The sequence below is a fragment of the Toxotes jaculatrix genome, chromosome 3 (genome assembly GCF_017976425.1).
Source record: "Toxotes jaculatrix isolate fToxJac2 chromosome 3, fToxJac2.pri, whole genome shotgun sequence".
In the NCBI taxonomy this organism is placed as follows: Eukaryota; Metazoa; Chordata; class Actinopteri; family Toxotidae; genus Toxotes; species Toxotes jaculatrix.
In genome coordinates, this window is record NC_054396.1 from 19,583,047 (window position 1) to 19,605,905 (window position 22,859).

The 22,859-nt window shown below is 39.4% G+C and overlaps 2 protein-coding genes across 2 annotated transcripts in view; both read left to right on the top strand.

The window, feature by feature from the left end:
- The first annotated feature begins 519 nt into the window (after positions 1–519).
- On the top strand, positions 520–7,150 carry tamm41 (TAM41 mitochondrial translocator assembly and maintenance homolog). The gene is made up of 8 exons (XM_041034126.1): positions 520–885; positions 1,566–1,748; positions 2,201–2,293; positions 2,491–2,641; positions 3,285–3,430; positions 4,806–4,971; positions 5,507–5,569; positions 5,985–7,150. The coding sequence occupies exons 1-8, from the start codon at positions 748–750 to the stop codon at positions 6,074–6,076; spliced, it is 1,032 nt and encodes a 343-aa protein (XP_040890060.1). The 5' UTR covers positions 520–747; the 3' UTR covers positions 6,077–7,150.
- Positions 7,151–8,204: 1,054 nt separating this feature from the next.
- vgll4b (vestigial-like family member 4b) overlaps positions 8,205–22,859 on the top strand; it is a 38,784-nt gene continuing 24,129 nt past the window's right edge. Inside the window, exons 1-2 of the mRNA XM_041034626.1 lie at positions 8,205–8,353; positions 9,889–9,962. Of these exons, the coding sequence (XP_040890560.1) occupies positions 9,899–9,962 (64 nt within the window). The 5' untranslated portion in view covers positions 8,205–8,353; positions 9,889–9,898. The remainder of the gene's footprint in view (positions 8,354–9,888; positions 9,963–22,859) is intronic.

A 22,859-nucleotide genomic window follows, 5' to 3' on the forward strand; every position in this document is an offset into this window, starting at 1 on the left:
AGACTGCATTAGTTTTACTCGCAGTCTTACTAGTTTTACTAGCTTTAAGTGAAGTCAGAGCTTCAAATGAAGTCAGAGCTGTGGCTTCACTATACTTTTTTTTTTTAATTCCTTTTTATGGGCCTTTCACAATGAGTAATAAAGTAAACAACGGCTGGTATAATTATGTGTAGCTTCTGAGCTGAGTGCACACAACTATCCGCACAAATAAGCATAAACTCAGTGCCGGTTAGCTAAACTTGGTAGAAAGCTGCCCTCTCCTGGCTAAATTTAAAATCGTTCAGATTACTTTCAATTGTACGAGGAAAAGAAACCAGTAAAATGCAAATATTTGCTTCCCAGTTTATATTTCACCTACTACATTCAACCTGCATGCAAATAAGTCGGAAGGCAGTCATTATTTAGGCAGTTTAACGACGGTTAAACGGCAGTCAAAACATCACGTTGCCTACCTTCCATCTCGGACTTCATTTCCCGCGATCCCCCGCGCCGCAGCGGCGCTAGTGACGCATGTTTTAGTCGACTGTCAAGCCGAACAGCTGACCCAAACTGACCTGATGGACGTAACTAGGCGATAAAACTGATGTATTTTTTTATATCCAGTGGTTGTGGTCGTATTTAGCGGCACCGAGCGCCTTCGGCTGAAATGTTTCTTTTACTTTATGCGGCTGAAACGTCGTTTTACACGCTATTTAGTCGGTTATCCCGCTCATATTGCTGCTGAAGAACAGTCTTAGCTAGTTCAAAATGAGTCTTCCAGCTTTACACAATACCGGCGTCCTTTACAGAAGGATTCTATCCCAGTTCCCTCAGGACATCAGCTTAGCTTTTGCCTATGGATCTGGCGTTTTCAAACAGCATGGGACCAGCCAAGGTCAAATGGAGGTAGGAGACACCTGTCCTGCCAATTCCCCAACTTAAACTTTGTTAACAACAAGTCAGTGTAGTTATAAATTGATTTCAGTCCAGATTCCCTGCAGCCCTTTTTTTTAGAAGATGGTTGGTCACAGTTCATTGGAGATGTGTCTCTGGTGAATTAAATCCAAAAGTTGTTAGTTATTAGTGGCTTATAGCAGTTCTATAAAGTAAGAGCAAATGATTAGTTAACCAGTAATTAAGTACAGTTTATAAGCCCTTAATAATACTGAGCTTTGTCAGGAGCAAGACTCAGTACATTAAGGAGTGGGCAATGTGTTTGAAATTAATGTTGCTACATTAATATAAAAATTGGAAATGAATAATATATGAATCAGACGTTTCTGGTACACTGTGCATCACAATATTGCATCCATAAATGTGGCATAAAGTAACAAAGTTGTTTTGCTGTGCTCCATTGTATTGCATTACATCAGATAAAATTAGTCACATGTGAAACAGTAACTCTTTTTTTGTTATATCTCAGTTTCATTCATTTGGACAACATAACTTTATCAACAGGCAACCATATCACCACAATATGATCCCACTAAAAGCTGATAAAATAATAATATGTTGGAAACTGTGTCCAAAGTCATAGATTAAGAAAACATGATGTTCCCTGTTGTGTTCACTTTTAATATTTACAGAAAAACATGCTGGACTTTGTGTTTGCGGTGGATGACCCTGTGACGTGGCACACCATGAATCTCCTGCAAAACCGCAAACACTATTCCATCCTCAAGCTGCTGGGACCCACAATGATCAGCTCCATACAAAATGATCACGGGGCTGCGGTATACTACAACACACTGGTGCCTGTGGATGGGAAGGTAAATGGCATGTCTTAGCATCGTTTTTTTTTTCTTGTCTTCTTATAGGATGATGTATCTTAGTATGCCAAGCCCACATTAACTATTTTTGATGTGAAATTTTCCTGGTGAAACTATCCAGTTATCACTTTCTTCTAAAATATCCTCAGCTCATTTGTAACCTGCCAAAGTTTCCCACACTGTGTCTGCTTCTCACAAGAATTTACTTTTTTGAGTGGTATGACTTAAATATGTGCTTAACCAGCGATAAGCAATGGGATCAGAACCAACTGTGTTCATCTCATGGGACTAGATATGAGACCAGCGTTTAGTTTACATACAAAAAGGAATGCAAATTAATAAGAACATTGATATTTCAATCCAAATATCTGCATCTTATAATATCTAATTTTTATGGTTTATTGTCTGAACATCATACATCTATATCTATGACCTTTTTCTTTTTTTCTCAGATAATCAAATACGGTGTGATTAGTACAGAGTCTCTAATAGATGACCTGATGCACTGGAAGACCATGTATGTGGCTGGACGTCTTCACAAACCAGTCAGTATCATGATTAGACTGTGACTGAATCACTCAGAAAAATGAAAAGCTGTCTAAAACTGTTTATTTTATTGTGCATTTAACTATTTGTTGACAAGGTTATATGAATATAAATATGCAAATATAGTTTCCAAAAAGGGTTCAGTGCAGTTGCTTTTTGTCCATTTGACTTTGCTTATGTGTGTGTTTCCGTGTAGGTGAAAATGCTGGTGCAGAGTGAGAATGGAAAGCTCCGTGCTGCTTTGGTGGCTAACCTGAAGAGTGCTGTGACGGCTTCCTTCCTCATGCTGCCAGAGAGCTGCACTGAAGAAGACCTTTTCCTGCAGATAGCTGGCCTTTCTTATGCCGGTAACTAACCCATACAACTACATAAACCAAAAAAAAAAAAAAAAAAAAAAGAAAGACATGCACATTTATAACACACTCACTTCTTACAGCTGGCAGCAGAGATTATATCAAAGCCTGAGATTTCCTTTTCTAATTTGTGTGGCTTCAAAACTTTGTATACTTTGTAGATATGCATGTACAGTAGGCTTTCACATACTTGTTTTGTTTTTTTTTTCTTGTTATTTGTAGTCCCATCTCTGAGCATGGCTCTGAGTTGGTTGGCTGGCAAATAAAATTCTCTAAGTGGTTAGACTGATGGTTCTAGTACCTCGAGACACAGAGCTAACCTGTTGGATTTGTACAGATGTAATGAAGTGAAATAGAAGCAGGTAAATTAAGCCCTACAAATGTTTACATATTAGGAGTGTGTTAACAAGGGGAACGTTTCCATGTACCCTCCATACACACCAGAATTAGGAGCTGACGCCCTGCAATTTTTTCAACACTACCAGGAAATTTACACAAGAAACTGAACACCATAAGGAGTTAACTATCTCAGACATTGTTACAACTATGGCACTACAGCAAAGATGAAAACTGTAAAGCAGATATTACACAGAATATATTAAACTTATGGGAAATCATTTTGTCTTTGCCTCTGAAGGGGATTTTAGGATGGTGATTGGAGAGGACAAATCCAAAGTGGCCAATATCGTCAAAGACAACATTCAGCACTTCAGGATTCTCTATAGCAACATCCTGCGGGACTGCCCTCAAGTGGTCTACAAACCTCACCAAGGAAAACTTGAAGTAAGACACATAAAATTAACACAACCTACTCTTATCATCTCACTCAATCTTAAAGCAGCACAGCTCAACTTGAACATTATTTGCTGTATCTGCAGTTTTTACTGTTTTTACCTTGTTGCCTATGTTACACAACCCTTAGACCAAAATATTGTGTAATGTAAAAAATCCACAGGTATTAAAGTGTAAATCTATGTGTGTTCTGCTGCACTCTTACATGCTTTACATACAGTACAAGTTTATGTTTATACACTGATTAACGTGAATACACATTCCTCTGTATTTTTTTTGGTGTACAGTTTCATCTTGTCTTTATTTTTCTTTAACCGTTGCCACCACACCCTATTATATACCAGGGAAATATTCATCACCCCAGGCATCACACCATCCTGGAGTAGTTAGGAGGAGCAGCAGCTAAGAGCTAGGCACTGTGTATCTGTCATTTGTGTCATATGTAAGCGGCTAATACCTTTTGGATTGAAGAGTGCTTTGGGGAATTGTGCGCTGTGAGCCCTGCATGTGAGAAATACACTTGTGTGGCAGTTTCGTACGTCAGCATAATTTCACCCACTTCATGCGTTCCTACTGACCCCCCAAGGCAAACCCCTCTTCCAGGGTACATGCAGTATAATACATTATCATAGTTTTTATTTGTAGTGCCACTATGGGTGGGTGGATTTAAAGCTGCCCTGTGGAGTTTTCTTGCAAACAAACAAGTTATGTTAATATTCACTGTTACTCATCAGAATGCCTTGTGTGCATCCTTGAGGTCTAACAAACCTTCTGAATGCATTTCCTTCCTCATAAAACATTTGCATCGCCCACGTACACCTGCATAGGCGTCGTTGTACGAGTACACAAGACAAACAAAATGAAACAAGGACCCTCTCATACATAAATTGCTCAGCAGTGAAACTACAGGTCATAGACTCAACAGGGTACCGTAAGACCTGTTTATTGCAATCACCCCACAAAGCAGTTTTAAGTCAAATAGTTCACAAAAAAAAAACACAAGTAGTTTGTTCAGCAGAGAGCACTGACAAGTTTACTTTTCAACTGTAAAGTGTCCCTGTCTGGACCTATCTTGGAAAATGCTTTAAAAAGATGACAGTTTTTAACCAATACTTATCAAAAATGTTGGTGCTTATTGTCAAAATGAATATCAGTCAGTATATTGTTATCACACCTTATAATACAATATTAACATTTGAGATATCAAATATCATACTCCTACAAATACTATAATCCATTTTTTGTGGCATGAACCCAAAATGCGTGAGCTTGTGTCTGATGACAGGACATCAAAGACAGACCACAGTCATAGTTTGTGCAGCGCTTGATATTCAGTATATGTATCTCTGTTTATTTATTTTTGCAGGTTGACAAAAGCCCAGAGGGTCAGTTCGTCCAGCTAATGGCATTGCCGCGTACCCTCCAGCAAAGGATCACAAAGCTGGTGGACCCACCGGGGAAGAACCGAGACGTGGAGGAGATCCTGCTTCAGGTGGCTCAGGACCCAGACTGTGGAGCTGTCGTACAGCAAGGTACGGAAGAAAGAAAGGGTGGAGAGACAAAAGTAATCACTCCCAAATGTTTCATTAAAATTCACTCTGAACAGTATCGCATGGTAATTATTGGATGAAGCAGGAGCATCATCCCAAAATACTAACACAGTATATTGTCAAAACATGCCCAAAAGTAATGTACTGATTGTTAAGTAAATGTAAATCAACCATAAATGTCATCCCATGCCACCCAATGGCCTATCAGTTCCAAGATTCATTGATGCTTCTGTTTTCTTTGAAAAATAATTTTTTAACAAATTAAAGGATGGACAGATTTGATTAGTCACCTTTGTAAGACAGTAAGCAGGAAAAAAAGGTTCTTGTTCAGATGGAGATAAATAGAGTAAATGGAAAACAATAAATTCTAAATGTATTCTGCAGGGGGAAATTGCCTTGTTAGTAGATTATACAGGCTCTGGCAAAAAAGCAACAGTCATAAAATCATATTGCAGAGTGATGAGATATTAACTGTGTTTTTAATTGCAAGTTTCAGCAAGGTTCTGTTTCTCCTCAGGTGTCTCATCTATTGTGAAATCCTCCAGTATAACACAGAGTATCAAAGGCATTGCTACGGCTGGTAAGAACTCCTTTCTTGTTCATTTTATATTTTGGCAAAATCCTAGATTATATGTTGTCAGGTAATGTTAATATTCTAAAGGTTGATTTGTTGCTTCAGATCCTTTAATATAAATAGAATCAAGGGGAACACCTAGCCTGGCTCTGTGCAAATGTACAAAACCCAAGGTGTAAAAATAACAATTTCTGTTTGTCAAAGTGAAGTGGCAAACTATTCCTTTAATATGTCCTTTAAGCTTGCCTCTCACCTTTGTTTACAGAAGTGTTTATTAATGACTATTAATGAAATGGAAATGTTGGTTTGGACAAGCCAGACATCTGTGAAACCTTTAATGATGTATTAACAACTATTCTTATGTAGAAATAATGCTCTAAAGTGGATATTAATGTTCATTGCATGTCCTGGTTCCCCTCAGGCTTGTGGAAGACAGTGTCATACAGCTCCAAGAAACTAATGAAGATGTGGAAGGGCTGGAGGAGGAAGCCGTCTGTGTCCCAGATGTCCTGAACCTGTCTGTTCACCAGGAACCAGGCTGTCAGTCTGACAGTCTATGTCCGTCCTTTGATTTTTACCCTGACAAACTGTGGCTGGAACAATCATCCAATAACCTCTGGTTGTGTCACTCTCTAGTCTGTATGAATGGGATCACTGAGCAGGTATAAGGCTGTCTGAATAGTTTAGAATCACCTGTGCAACTACCCTTTATCATGCAATTCACAAAAGTTGTAGAATAAAGGGTGACATTTCATGAGTCAGACTGAATTATGGCTGACATTTCAGAGTAATGCAGATTGGACCTTTCTGGATGATGACATACACACAGACAGTGACTAGTGAGGAACAGCTGAATGGACCACACTGCAACAATTACCACAAGTATAATGAAGAAATGACGGTGACGTGACAGAATCTTCTCATCTGGGTCATGCATGTGTCACAGCTGTGCATTTTCTATGTGAATGGTGCTACTTAGATGACAGGGGATGGGCAGCTGAAATGCTGCGTTAGTGCAGAACCTCATATTTTTATGGCCAGTTTTCACCACTGTATTAAAAAAAGGAGGCCATTGATGAATTTCTTTCAGCTGTGAAATTCTGTTGCATATTACACATACACACAGAAACACACATGCTTTTTATCTTTGTCTCTTCTTGCCAAAGTCCTTCATCTCTGAACGCTTCATTTTTTTAAGAGTGTTTTTGATGCCAGTATCTCAGCCAGTATTCATAAACTAAAAAATAGGATCACACTTTTTTGAGAAGATGTGTAGGAGGAGTCTGATTTAACCTTTACCACGATAAAAATGTTCCTGAAGAAACCATTACACCTTTATGCCCTCAGTCTGTGCATCGGTTGGTTCTTCACAAACACTTACTGTAGTCTAACGGAGTTGGAGGATTAAGATGCCAGGGTCACTAAAAGGGAGCAAAACTGTCATTAATAAAATCAGTTACACTTTGCTTTTCCTGCTATAAGATGTAAAAATGTCAACTGTGGTAAAGTTTTTTTTTTTTTTTTAATCTGATATTATATATTTTATATAAATAAATACAACATAGCCAAAGGGTACAAGCACAAAACAATCGCAAACCAAAAGAAGCTTAATAAATTTTCAATTTACAAAATCAACAATAAAGATTGCTCCATTTTCATGTTATTTATATTTCTGGAAATTGAATCAAAAAAAAAAAAAAAAAAAAAAATATATATATATATATATATATATATATATATCAAAGAGAATATCTTTAAAAGAAAAACATAAATAATAAAAAAAAATATATAGAGGTTTACTGGTCCTCTGCTCCCTTATAGTACAGTCAGTGCTACAGTCACAAGTGGTAGTGCCAGTCAATTCCTCTTACTTGTTTTGTTTATCTGCCTTTGTGTTCACCACTGCATAATTAGTCATATACAGTCAGTTACGGACACATGAATCATTTCAGGCTCACATCACTTCTGAGCACACATGCTTTTCTTAGGTATTTTTCAGGTCATCATTTTTACAGTTCCACAGATTCACAGTCCAACTCTGCTGTTAGTGCTGTAATTAAGTACATTTTCCAGGTACTTGAGCTTTACTTGATTATTTCTGCTTTCTACTTTTGATACTTGCAGTACGTTTTGCTCGTGATACTTTTGAAGTAGGACTTTGAATGGAGGACTTTTACTTGTAGTGAAGTATTTTTACCCACTGTTTCTTTTACATAAGGTCTAAGTACTCCTTTCAGCACTTAAGAGGCTGAGGGTTAACTGTTTTGCCCGAAGGCATTCATACAGTAGTGTTGTCGCTTAGGGAGGGACTTCATCTACTTCATCACGCTAAATGTTTCATCACCTCAGAGTCCCCTGAGTCGTAAACACAGGGACAGTGACAGCAGCCTCACCTTCGGAGGATGTGATGCAATGCTCTATTATCATAATATATGCTGATATCACTGCTCCAGTCCTCCGCCAATCAGCGCGCTTCACTTTCACCACCTGCTAGGAACTGAATTCCATCATTCCAGGCATTCCTGCCCCCCTCCTCCTCTCCTCCTCCTCCCCTCCCCTCCCTCCTCCTCTCCTCCTTCCTCCTCTTCCTCGTTTACAACCAAGTTTGTCCCGACAGCTCCGCTACTATTGTCTTCCCTCGTACGGGGACCGTGTAGCCGCGGCTTTTTGTTTTATATCTCTGTGGAATATATATATATATATATATATATTTATTTTTTTAACTGTTTTGATTTCTCTCTTGCGCGGACGCTATCAGACTGGAAGATACCAAAGTGGCGCTTGAAGGAGGTATGTGCTGCTTAAACATGAAGTTGTGTCTCACTGACATTGTTTCGGGTTTGTAGGATGAGGGTTGCGCTCTTTATCTGAGTCGTGCGGGTCAAATTCAGACAGTTTTCTTTAGAAATGTACAGCTTGTAAATGGAGACGGCGTAAGATTGGGCTGGAATAATATCCGCCTTGATGTACGAAGCTGATAGTGGAAATTTCATTCACGATATGAAGAGGCACTGGCGGGTTCCCAAACTTTCTCACGTCAAGAGCCCCCTCCTCCACCTCCCCACCTTTTTTTTGTACCCACATGCTTTCCTCCAAAGATTTTGGGACATTGAGCTATCTCTCTGTTGTACTTTCAGTAAGTAGGAAATGAGAGGTGAGAGTGAAGCCTTATCACAAAAATCAAGTACATCTCCCCTCTTGTGCCAACTACAGGTTAATGTCAGGCTGTTGTGCCGCAGACCTTCCTGGATAGCTCTTAAGGGACAACTGATAAGGAAGCACTGAGTCAGGCTGATATAAATACTATACGCGGCTTGTGGGAATAAAAAATGGACGCACTTGCTACTAATATAATCGCTTTCACTTTGCCCGAGTCGGTGCCATCAGAAGTTTATCGCATTTCTTTACACGCACCAGTAAGACGGTGTGTGTTAGAGATATAGGGAGAATAAATCTGACATGATTTTCATAGCTCAAGTTGGAGGCTGCAGGAATAGTATTTAATGATAATCTTGCTCAAAACACAATTTTCCCGGAGAAATGAGGGAAAGGTATCTTAAGAATGCAGAGAGAGGGAAGAGAAGCGCGCTGGAGCGTTTTTTCCCTTTAAATCCACAAATACCTTTCATAGCTCAACGAGACTGAGGGCTCAACATTGCAGGACAAAAAAAAATCCCAAAAATGTTAAAACAAATTGTAGGACAACGTCCAAACATCACAGGAAGGTCAAAATAATTAGAGCGAGGGACTAGTTGAGTTGCAGTGATACCACAGTGATGGATGGAGTAGTTATGCCATTTTAAAGGAGTAATACAACAATTAAAATGACCAATAACGTTCTCATTTCAAACCTTTACTTAAGTAAAAGTACGGAAGTATTATCAGCCAAGTGTAATCACATTTTATTTAGCATAGTCGTGTTAAGTATTTTTTTTTATTGACACTGAGACAAATTTCCATGAAAGAACTTGCACTTTTTTTTTTAGCTTGAAGACAAGCTACAAGCTTGAAGACACATTTTTCATTTTGCATTTGTAGCTCATCTGTTATCCTCTGAATAATAGTCTCAAGGTTGTGTTAGCTTAGCATTTAGAAATAACTGGAACTGCACCAACTGATCACTCGCTGCTTTACCTGTACTTAGTGCCAGTTTTTTGTTTTTTTTTTTAAACCAGGGAATGTCCTTAGGAGACTATTAGGAAATAAAGTGGAATTTAATTGCACAAAATAGGAATATTCAAGGAAGGTACAAGTATCTGGAGATGGAAGACAAACATTTTGTGAGTCAACATTTTCAGCATGCTGCCCTCCCTTCTGTCCTGCAGGCGTCCAAGCATGGAGACACCATTGGATGTTCTGTCAAGAGCAGCATCATTTGTTCATGCGAATGAAGAAGAGAGTAAGTTTTCTCACAACGCTACGGTTCCTCTTGTGTTTGGTTGTCCTGTACTGTGAAAATTTCGATTGTGGACAAATGATTGGTATCATTAGAGCTGCGTTACATATTGATGAAGTGCCACATTATGTTCAGCTTTAAGCCCCAGCCCTGTTTTCTGACATAAGACAATAGGCATCTTTGTGCTGTGCAAGCTTGCAGTTGCAGATACACAGGCAAATAAGAACAGCCGCACTCAACTGCCATCAGTACTGCTTTTGAACCAGCTGCTTGCTTGTGTTAACCTGCTTTCTCTGGAATCAGGGTGGGGAGTCTCTCTCACTATCTCTCTCTCATTGTTGTTTTACTGTCTCTTTGTCTGTCACACAACTCTCGCTATCTCTAACTTTCTGTCTTTTTCACTGTCTCGTTGATCTCTGTCCATCTTCCTCTCTCTTTTTCAGTCCCCTCCCAGTGTTTCTGCTTCTTGCAGTCTTGTTTCTCCTGCTCTGTCTGCTACTGTCTTTTCCTTCCTCCTCCCCTAATCATGTCTAAGGAGTTCTGGCGTTGCTGAAAAAAAAATTCCTTCCAAGATTAAGGAGAAATGGCCAATCCTTCTCAGCAGGCCTCTCTGCAACCAGCAGGCCCCAGAGCTGAGTGAAACTTACAAGGACACTTAACATTCAGTGGATACCGCTGATAATTGATCTGCACTGTTTAGCAGTTATGTTTTTAGTATTCTCTGCATCAGCTTTGCAAATCATGTGTCAGGTGTTTTATAATGTGTCTCTGCATTTGCAGCACTTGCAGTTGTTAAACCCATTTCACACTGAGAAAACATACCCTCTAGAAGATATTGTCAGGTTCCTAAACGTTGTATAATATGTGAGTAACAGGAACAGTAACAGGTGTACTGTTAGATAATCACTTGTGTTCACTGTTGCACTGAGAAATAGGGGAATATGTAGTTTCAGCTGTAACGTCTCCCGTGTCACCAGCTTGTTCCCATAATACTTTCACTTAAATGAGCTGAATATCAGCTTCCTTGCACTTCTGAGTAAAATGGCATGGGAGCTCTCCACTCCTCCTCCTCTGCTCCCTCGCTCCCCCGCAGTGTTTTTGTTTTTTCCTCTGCGCTGATGTCACTTTTTGTTGTGGGTCGTGCATGGTCTCTTTGTCCAGAGACAATGCACTCGACCTGCTTCCACAATAGCGCAGAAGAAAATGGTTGAACCAGTGAGCCAGCTAGCCTGTTGAGCTCGTCAACCAACCAGTTAGTCTGCCAAGCTAACTACTAGTTCGTCAGCCAACCAGGCCTACAGGCAGTTGAGTCAGTAACCTCTGCCGGCTTGTTTGCATTTATGACAAGCCTTTGTAATGCCTGTGCAGCACTTGACACCAGAGCACTTGTCACAGTACAAGGAGAGGCTCTGGCCTCACAACAGCCGCTTAAACTCAGAGGGAGCAAGTGGGGCTTGTCAGGGCCAGTGTGGCAGTTCACAACATTTCGAATTTCGAAATGAAAAGCATTGTTCAATTTTTAAAACCACACCCATGCAGATAACTCATATCTGTGGGAAATGAATTTTTCAGATAATTGCACAAATGCTGTATTGAGGGAAATGAAATTATAGTACACGAATAATGCATTGGTCCAAGGTCGTGCTGCTTGGCTCAAAAATGGAAAATATACTACATTAATATCTTGAAATAGAATTGTTGGCCTTGGCCTAGATCAATTAAGGCTGTTTGAACAAAAATACTACTTGACGGAGCACCTTTTTTTTTTCAAACCTTTGGGTTTTTGTTCTATTTACAAATGTGCTGCAGTGGAAATACTTGGAGTCTACACATATAAAACTTGTGAGAGGTTGATCGCAGCAACAACTATACACAGAGCAGAGGGTATCAGTCCACAGTTCTAGGCATCTGAAATATCACAACCATAGACCTACATCCCTACTCTGCCTTCTCAAGTTCAAATCAAATTAATTTTATTTAGGTAGCCTAAAATCACAAATTTGCCCCTGAGGGATTAACAGTCTTCACAGCATCTGACCCACTATGCTTTGATCCTGGATTCAGATCAGAAAATTCCAGAAAAAAAAAAGCATTTAGTGTAGGAAATAAAAGAAAAAAAGACAACATCAAAGGGGGGATAGCCAGAAATGCAGTAATTGTATAACATAATTATATGTATGTATAACGCAATTGTAGACATAAGTAGCAGTAGTTAAATTAGAATATCAAGAAACAGAATGACAGTAAGGCAAATAAAGTACACACAAATATTAAAACAATATTTTTTGGCCAGTTGGGAAGGGGAACTGTAGAGTCAGTGATAATTCTCTGTGGGTTCATCACTATGAGTGACTTCTTTCACATTACAAATAGTCATTTGACCCATTGTTGTTATAAAAATATGCAATGTAGCTACTTTAAACAGTTTCAGGCAAAGCGTAAAAGTGGTTGGGGTGAAGAACAGGAATCACAAATCACAGACGATGCTTAACAAGTCAAGGTTCTTGCATTTAGGTCCAATAACATAAAATTATCCCAGAAGAGGAAAACACTCCCTCTCACACACAGATACATGCACACACTTCAGCAGGGCTGATTCTTGCTGTCAGTGAACTCCCACCTTCCGGTTGGAGGACAAGCTGTCTGCGAGCAACGCTAATCACAGGTCTTACGTCAAACAGTCCTGACCTTGAATATAGAGTAATTACACACTTACTAAAAAAGTAGTGAAGTAATCTGTGCCATATATTTAATGGTGAATGTGGGGAAATTCTTAATACTTGCCATCACCCTTCCATAGCAATTTTGGTGGCTACTTGGAAGATCTTGCAGCGCGCTCCACCCTTCCTGGAAGCAAACCTGTATTTGAAATCACCCTTAAACAATTTGGATTGCACTACAGACTCAGCTGCAAGTACAGATCCATTTAAAAAAAAATTTTTTGTATCTCAGTATTTTCTAAAATATAAAATTTTTTGAATACATTTTTTTGAGTAATTTCTTTGGTATTAGAGTGAATTCAGTGACATTACCAGTCAGCAGGCCCTGAATTATACTTGTTGGATCTGGGATGTTAAATCAAAGCCAGTCATTCTAAAGAGGGCCAGTGGTTTAGGGCCCCGCTGAAGAGATATGGTCCTTTTGTTTTTGACAGGAACCACAACAAAAGAAGAACCAGTGCCAAGAGAAGGTGGTTGACTGAGATCTGTACAGTGCCCTCTGCTCTAGTTCTGTACACTGAAATACTGCTTGTTTGTTTGGAGAAAACACACACAATCACAGACACGCACACACAGAATCCCCCGTTGATTGTTATAGTTTCCATGGTTTGTTCAAACACCGGCAGTCTTTTCCTAGCTCTTAGAGAGGGGGTTTTGGTCTAAGGGAAGCAGTCTGTTAAAAAAGACCCTTCTACACTGTTGTCTGTAATTATTTCACTGAACAAGGCTGAAACAGATGCATCAGAAACACTCTGATGCAAATACACCACAAACTGTAGCCTTTAAAATTACCATAGAGCTGATTCTCTATCCGTCTCAACAAAAGCTGAACACTCTGAGTTTAAATGGTCCTATTCATTGCAAGGCTGTATAGGATTATGTGCCATCTCCTGAATAAATACCTGGTCTTGGATGAATGTAAGTAAATCTGATTATTGTTTACCAGTAAATATCTGACCCTCATTGTCTAAAATGCCCTAACATTGGAGTTAAATGTGGTCAGCAAACAAACAGAACCATATCTTCCTTGAACTTTAGATGGGTATTTGACTTAAAATTTAACCATATGGCTCAAAATGAGTTGGATGTAGGGCTTTAGCCTGGATGTGGTACTTAAGTCTACTTTAGACTGAATTTTCTCAACAACTACTTGATGGATTGCCATGAAATTTTATGCAGACATTAAGTAAAGTGCCACAGAGCTACTTGCATGGCTGTATTACAGAGCAAATTCGCTGTTATACAGGACTGAATTGAAACCTTTCACTGTTCTTGTTCTTGTTGTAGTTCTAGTCGTGGGTGCCCACACATAACGTCGTAAGAACCTGTGTTTGGTTAATCAGCCTAATCACCCTTAAAGGGTGGTGTGATAGTCCTCTCAGTAAGTGAGCAGTCGAGACTAGTCAGAGCTTGTTGGTGCTTGATGGTGTATACACAGATAGACGCTGAAAGTGAAATCGGAGATCTTGCATCATGGCACTTTGTCTAAACCTTGCTGGAGGCAAACAGTATTCTAGGTGGGAGGTAATTTGACTAAGAATTAATGCCTGTAGGTGGGATGGGTTGGGTTTTTGGGTGTATGTTGAGCTTCTTCAACAGGGAGTGGGTTTGCCCTCCAGCCTGTCCAAGTTTCTGACAGATTTCTGTCAGTGCAGCCCATGTAACATGACACAGGTGTTAAACAACTAGACCTGATGTTGTTGGCATACAGATGGTCAGCAGCATAACTCTATCTTTGTAACTCATCTTCCCTGCAGGGCTTCTTAAGATGTTTGAAAGTTAAGAGACCTTAAACTTGATCTTCATTATCTGGATCTTGCATTTCTTTGTAACCTAGCAAAAAACAAAAGAAGGTGTGTGTTGATGCAATGTTTGCAGCTGATGATAAAACCAGTGTGAGCTCTCCTTTGGCATGGTCAAAACTTCCCAAGCTGTGGCACTTTTAAGTATCAGTATCAGTATAACTAAATACTTAAAGCCAAGTGACCCACTCTGACATAACGCACACTAGTGTGTGAGAACTGACACTGAAGGTCTTGTCGGTGTTGAATCTTCAAACACATTAAGATGTACTTTACTGTACTTTTTTAACTTTCAGTCCTAGTCTTTGGCAAAAAAGGTACAATCCTGCATAATGGTGTCCTTGATACCCTGGATTAATCTTTTCTTTCTCTTTCTTAAGAAACTGTATAATCATTTTGCACACGACAGTTGACTGTTGTTGGCTTGTGTTTTCCTGGAATATCACTGATGAACTTTTTATTGTCTCATTAGACAAGGCGCACCTGCCACCAATGAGCAAACTAAAGCCTGCCTTGTGATTAAATGATTAGATGTGCAACAATCTGTTTACAAAGTGTCTGAGTGATTGGCTGACTTTAATTTATAACTAAAGGTTTTTGATAGAAGTCTGCAGCAAACAGTCATAAAAAAACATTGTGGAGTGCACTGGTATCTAATGTGACTGAGTTTGCATTGTATAGCTTTCTAGTTTTGCTGTCAGTGTGTGTTGCCTTTTCATTGATAAATGGGGTACTATGGTGTCATTAACTGTCAACACTCTCTGAATTATCACCTCCTATCAGTGCATGTGGGTCAAGGAGTCTGCAGTAGATAAATCTTGGCTATGAGCAAACGTTTTATCAGTGCTATAAAGATCTCATGGATGACTAGGTCAAAGTGATGTATAGACAATGCAGAGTAACGTCCGTCCCACTTTAACACTGACTTTATTGTTACACTTGTGCTCTTGTCCTTTCAGACCCATTTTATCTCTTTTTTTCCCTTATCCAGTAGATATCTGTGGCATGTGAATTATTCCTATAGGAATCTTGCTGGCCCTTTACTGAGGCCTTAAAACAGCAGTCGGTGAGCTGTTGGTCTGCTTGTTGCTCCTTAATGATTTTGATGGGTCTAATGACCAAGTATAACAGGGGCTGTGTATGTACTTGTGTCTGTGTAATAAAAAATGTGTGGATCCGACAGCGATGAAACACAAAGCGGGTGCTCCTGATGCAGGAGTAGGCCTAACACTGCCCACAAGAATGGGAATGGATTTCTATGAATAATCAAGGCACAATGCTTTGTTGAAGTACAGAACTTAAAATTGCTTTATTATCATGGCCTAATGATTAAATACATAAACACATATTGACTTTGTACTTAAACAAAGCAGTAAGCCTTGATTTCTTATGAGGCTTATGAGGTGGCTCCACTCTCTTTCTCGGACGATATTCTGTAATTTTTTTTATGAATATGATTGGTTGCTCAATTCCAATCAACTTTAAGTTTCAAGTTTCCAAGAACATATTTGATAACTTCTGCAGTCAAATCACCTGCTATACTTTCCCTAAACCTGAGCTGTTAATCTTTGTTTGGTCTGCTCTCTTTTTGGATTCTTGATTGTTATTCTGCACTCCAGTGCAGTGCTTTTACAGTTTGGCAAATAAGAAAACATTTTGCCCTTGTCTAGTTCTGGTATGAAACTGTAGCCTACATAAATTAGCAAAATTTACCAAGTTAATACTTATTTGTTTATTAATTAAAAAGAATGAGGAGTAGACTGAAGAAAGGCATGAGTCACTCGCTGGGTGGGTAAGAGCAGCTCTGGTCACTGGTCAGATTTTTGACCACTTCCCCTCACTACCAGTCTGTTTTTTTCTTTTTTTTTTTTCTTACCCTCCTCCCACTTCATCTTTCTGCACCCACAAACACATCACACACAAGGCACTTACGTCACCATCACTGCTGTGTCTTGTCGTGGTTAAGGGGGCAGCCAGTAAGACTACAGAAGCAAGGGGCTGCCACGGTCATAAGGTCAAAGGTCAAGTGTCAAAGGGTCACTATGCCAAGTCACGGGGTTAAATACGATCAACCCTTGATTTTCTTTGCACACAGGATTTCTGTTTTGCAGCTTGACTCAACAATGTATATTGTTTTTTCTTGTTTTTCTTCTACATGAGCATTTGTATACCAGTAATCATTGTGCATTGTTCACTGTTTTTCTTTCTAAACAAGACAACATGTTTTCTTTCCTTGTGGAAAGACAGTTGTTTCATTTCTAAAATATTTGTGTGTGGCTAAGTTAGAAAAGATGTGGTTGAAGTGATTTACTTTCACCAGTTGTTTGTTATTCAGTTTATGTTTAGACATAAAAATTAAGTGATTTTTTTTCTCCCTAATTTGATATGGCAAATTAAATTCAAATGTGGGCATCATCACTGCAAAAGCCTCTGCTGGCCTGGGGAGGGCAGCTTCATGCTTCTCGGATGCACTTGTTGTCACCAGATGCTTCTTTTCACCTGCTAGTGACAGGACTCCCTGGTATTGCATAAAGATGAAAATCTGGTCTTTCAGAATAAGGTTGTAATGAAAACATTTTTTCAGCTTTTACCTTGCATAGGTGGAGATTCCCAACCTCACTTGTACATCAAAGTTTCCTAAACAAGGGTCTGAGTCAAATAGTCAATAGTGCTTGCTTGAATTTGGGGCCTTGGCCAAAGCAACCTTTCTTCATAATTGGCATCCACACTGAAAATGTTGAAGTATCCAACACAACTTAGTAAATGCCACGCTTGCTGGTCTCATACCAGCTCTGCTGTCTCAGTGAGGGAACTTTCTCAGAGCTGTGCTGACCACACATACTTTACATTCCTCTCTTTTTGATAGCACTCGCCATAGTTACTCAGAATGAAATGAAAAAGGATTGTGCTGCCTCTCACTAAGAAAAAGGTAGCCTTTTATAATGCAAAAAAGTATTACGGCTGAGACATACAGACTTTGCCTTTCAGTGAAGTCAGTTGATTTGTTGATGACTGAAGAAGGGAGGTGACAGCTTGTGAATGTACTCCTCTCAGAAAAATATGTATTGTATTTGTAGCTTCGGCATTTAGTGATAAGGTTGTGCTGACGACATTTGAGCGGACCAAGGCTGTAATCCAGGCACAGATGCACAACATGAGTGGTACTGGCACAGGGCCTGTTGTCCCATGTAGGAGCAGTCTTGGCCAACAAATGACAATCCCCTAGGGTCAGTTTGCTACCAGTTAATTGTTAGCACGACAAGAATGTTGTCATAGGTCCCACTGCTCAATGGAAGCAGCTATCATTTTCCATTACCAGAAATAAAATCTGTGTGATATGATATATTTGAAAGGCTTGATCTGAACAGACATTGACCAACCTAAATGTCAAAGTTGGAAAACATATTTGGATACATGTCTTTTCTGAGTTTTAGTTTGAAAGAGTGAGTTCTCTGCTGTGCACAACATAATGTGTGCACCTTTCCTGTCATAGGAGACATCTAAGTCTTAACCGCCTGCTCAGAAAAGATTTGCATCTCGCAATCAGATTTGAGTTTTGTTCCAGTCGGTTGCATACTGTGGAGATCCAGCCTTGCATCACCAGCATGTGAGAGTGCAGCCACTGTCTGCCATATGTTTATTTGTTGTAAACAAAATTCGGCAGGAAAGCAGGAGGCGAGGAGTGGAGGAGAGTACTTATGGTTGGAGACAGAGGGTGGAAAATGATTTGGAGGAAAGAAGAAACTCAGGATGGATATTTAACAAAGGCAGCCAAGGCCTGTTACTCATTATAAGAAAAGAGCTTTGTTAAATCAATAGGGCAAAAAGTGCAGACAGCATGTGAGAAGAAAACTCAAACAGGAGAGGAAAAGCAACAAATAGACAGCAGGTCAGTTTGAGACAGGAGTGAGACAGTTTGCTCAATTAGCAAAAGAGAAGCAGGACAGATGGGCTGCAAGGAAGAATAGGTCACACATGACTTAGGTGTCTTGGCTGCAAGAGAACACTTTACACAGGCCACAGCTGGCTGATCTTGTTTCTGTCACTGCAGATTATATAACATTACTGAGAAAACATAATGATTGTTGATAGTAGTACACCTGTGATCTGGCTCCTATTAAGCGCCTCAATCTCTCCCAGTCATAAACTTCAGAACATTTCAGACTGCTGTAAAATGTAAAAACAGTGGGCCGATATCGATGGAAATGACACGGATACTTTCACTTGGCTTGTTGGAACTTGAATGTCACTTAGAAGAATTGCATTATGGTCAGGTGTCTGTCAGAGGTTACAGCTATCAGTAATCTGTGATGTCATACCAACCTATAGCAGGGAGCTACGCCTTTAACAATTATGGTCACTAATGCAGACCAAGCTCTGGCAATGCATGCAAACATTTAAATCAGGGGTGTCCTGCTGATTTTAGTTAAGGCAGGTACTTTACCGTACAGTCACAGCATCTAAGATTTGATTCCACCTAGGAATCGTTGTGAGGACCCTTCTCTCTCCAAATATTTCCGTCTATATCTGCACCATAACCTGCCAAATAATTGCTAAATTTCAACAAAGAAACAGAAAACTCACAATATAGAATAATATACAATATAAAGCATTTTTACAGTCTACAAAGCAACAGTATTCCTACTGTTTGATAGAAATAACGAAAGAAAAAGAATTGCATTGTGTTTTGTACATTTAAGTGGGAAAATCTGCAGAGTTATCTCCATGTTATCAAGCGTTTAGCTTTTGTCTGCTACTATGCCATCTGCATATTCTTCATTAATAAAGAAATATTTCTCTGGAGAAGTATTACAAACACAAAGTACAAATTCAATATATATTAAAGTGTTAGAATTCGACCACTCTTCTAAGCACAAAACGAATGTATGAATGAATGTGAAACTGAACATAGCCACAGCAGGTGAGATGTGACAGGACACAAAGGTGGGAGATGACAGAATAGCTTTGCTTCCACACAATCACCTGTTGTTATCATTGTTTTGGTGTAGCAACCTGATATTTCCTCCTCCCTGAGTGAGTGTTGAGGACATTGTCATCCAAACACTCCCAGAAACCCTCTGTGATGGTATCTTGTTGCAGGTCTGTAATTTTTGCCCCTGAATGCTCAGAAAAGATGATGTAAATGTCTTCACGGAAAGCTGAACTTAGAGGAGCAGGGATATTTAAAGGCTTTATCTGAATGATTTGGATTAATCCATATAAGATTTGTAAATTTGTAGATGGTTTAAAATTGTGGAACACCAACTTATAGTATCATAACTTGAAATACAGGTCTGTCAGGTGTTTGTAGACATTATACGTGTAATCAAACCTTTTATTGTCCCAAGGCTTGTGGAAAAGTCACAGTTAAGTAACCGCCCTGATACCAGGAGCTGAGACAACAAATTTCAGAGGGGATAAACGTTTTCAATCCATGATGTCACCATGTAAATAAAGCCATTAATGGTGTGATGGTATTTCTACAGAGGGCGCCATAAAGTAATCGAGGACTTGACCTTTGATCTCTGCCAGTGTGAGAGTTGTCCTGTCAGCCTGGCATAGTAAGATCATGTTTATACTAAAGTTTAAGGCCAAAGTCTTTCTTACTTTATCCACTTTCAACAAGGCATAAAGATACTTTCATATGTAAATAAACAGAAAGACTGAAATCAAGTTAGGATTTAGGGAAGGTGAAAAGCAAGTTAGCTTTTTTCTTTTTTTGTTCTTTAAACTCTACCACCATCCTATGGTCTTTTATTCTGCCAGTGTTTGTGTCACAACAACACAAGCGTGTTAATAAAGCATTAGGATGAATCACCACCTGGGCTGTGCGGTGTTGTTATCCAGACACACCCACTCCCTGGAGAAGCCCAGACCTGTTCCGAAAGAGACACACAACACCGCAGGAGATTAAGTAGGTCTGGTAGCGCCTTGTCCTGATAGATTAGACAAATAAATAGACAGGCAGGAAGTAAGGGGGGTGATGAGAGCAAAGCAAGAATGAAAGATGGGTGTGTGGGTGGGTTTACTCTCAGTTAGAAACAAAGGTAAATGATTATTTAGCACAATTTAAACCTGATTTCTGGAGTCTAACTTTAAGCAAAATTTATTTTGTAAGGATGGAGATTTTATAAACCAGCTCATGTCTGTATTGATTAAATTATTCACTGGTATAAATAAGATTTAGTGGACAGGCAAGGATGCTGCTTCTCCACAGAAGTTTGCATTTCATCAACACTCGTGTATTTTTAACTAGGGCAATACCAGTTTTTTCCTACAGCTGACATCACTATCGGTCATCAGCCCTCACAGGGAGCTCTTTACTTTGACACGTCTGAGTCATGCTGAGGAAAACAAGCTGGAGAGGCAGTGGGGAGAAAAGGTTGTTACCACAGGAGGCTAAGTTATGTGTAAGAACTTGTCCCTATGGAAGAAAGAGGTGGAATTTTACCAATTTGTTGTGTAACCATTAATCTCCTTAGTATACTTGTTCAGTCTTACAGCCTGCCAGGCCAGAACAAAGACACTGTGTTAGGGAGCTTGTTTGCCTTTACAAGTGAATTCTGTCAAAGTCAGGTTTTTGTGATAATTGCAAGACAAATGTGTATGTTAATGTGTATGTTGTATCCCAAAGCTAAGCCTTGATTAATTGTTAAATAGGACATGGAGCACGTAGAACAAATAAAAATAATGATAATCAGAATTTAATGGAGTTTCTGGAGTAAAAAAAGGTTGCAATCATTCTTGGTCCATTCCTGAGTTTTCTAATTTACTACATGAAAGGAACAAAGTCTGGACAAAAATGAAACAGACTGAGTTGTGAGAACAAAAGCATTTGATGTTGCATTTTAGTTATTTGTCACAGTCTTTATAGTCAAAGAAGGTTTTGGAGTCATTATGTCTTTATCTTGCTGTAGAGGCCTCAATGAGCTGCCTCCAGGCATTGTCAAGGACTCAGTTAAAGTGTGAGACGGATCTGCTATGTTGCATTGTTCAAACCAAATCAAAGTTGTAAATTAAAACCATTTTTTTTTGTTACTGATGTACATGTCACTTAAATACGATTTTCTGAAAGATACTGTAATTTTTTTTGTTTTACCTCTTAAATTTTTCAACTTTATCCTATTTACTAATGAAATTTGTAAGGAGTTGGCTCATCCTATGTCTCTCTTTTTAACAGGCCACCTCTTTAATCAACAATTTAATTTTTACTTCCCAAAACAACTTTTTGTATCTTGTTCCACATTAGTACATAAAACGGAATAAGCTGATCAATAGTCAACGAAGCTCTTTTTCAGGCCTCTTACTTTTTAGACGCACATTTATGGAGTTTAAGCCTGTGTTGTAACATGAACCAACAGCTGTAGTAGCAGCAGTTGCACTGAATGGACTCTCTGTGTGAACTCAGCCTTGTTCAATGTGAAACTGGAAACAATGGCCGTCCAATGAGACAAGAGCCATGTTCCTTAGTTCTGATCCATCGTGAGTGGAGGAGATTGGGAGGGAGGGGGGAGAAGCCTTTGTGTGCATGTGTGTGTGTACAAGAAAGGAAGGGGGGGGGGGGGGTCCTAGAATGACATGTTTGTTGAGCAGGGTAGAGTGGGTGTATGACTTTTTTTTTATATGGATCTATATGTACTGTGTTTGTTTTGTAGTTGTGGCTTGTGTGTGTGCATGAGAGAGGGGGTGAGAGACAGGGGGGTAGTAAAGTCTTCTCTATAATTAGTTTGCCAGTCCAGTTTTGAGCTTTGCTAGAAGTTATGCAAGGCCTTTTTAGTGAAGCAGCCGTGACAACTTTGGGGTTGAATAAGGGCCCAGCCAGTCTACTGATAAACGCAGTCTACAGTGGATTTAACCTGTGTGGAGCCCAGGATAGGAAAGTAAATCCACCTGCTTGAAAGCTTTATCTCTTCCTTTAGGCTTCTTACTAAAGCAAGACTGAGGTACAAGGCTGGAAAGATGCTACTAATAAAGCTTTGTTTTAACAATTACTCTATTGTTTTTTTCTTTTTCTTTGGCTTTGAAAATATATTTCATGTTAAAAACATTCATACATGTGAGTCATTCGTATCTGTTTTCAGGTATTAAGTATCTTGCCTGAGCCTTTCATTATGTTGCTCATTTCCGGGTCTGTGTGTTTTGTGGGTTATGTGTTACATGAAAACATGCACATGGCAAATGTGTGTTTGTGAGTAAACTTACACCTTAAAGCGCAGCCACACCCTGCTCATTATATTGTCAGATACCCTGAGCAAGTTGCTCTACAAAGCATGTAATGTGATGACAGTCATATTCACACACTATTCATCTATGATGACTATACTTATTTCCTCCTTGCATTTATTGTGGACAAATCCTGTGCCTAGCTCTTCTCAGGC

Excerpts from the sequence above, each read along its gene's own strand:
- tamm41 (XM_041034126.1), top strand. The coding sequence starts at position 748 with ATGAGTCTTCCAGCTTTACACAATACCGGCGTCCTTTACAGAAGGATT. Across the intron at positions 1,749-2,200 it reads TGGTGCCTGTGGATGGGAAG|ATAATCAAATACGGTGTGAT; the intron begins GTAAATGGCATG and ends TTTTTTTCTCAG. Across the intron at positions 5,570-5,984 it reads CAAAGGCATTGCTACGGCTG|GCTTGTGGAAGACAGTGTCA; the intron begins GTAAGAACTCCT and ends GGTTCCCCTCAG.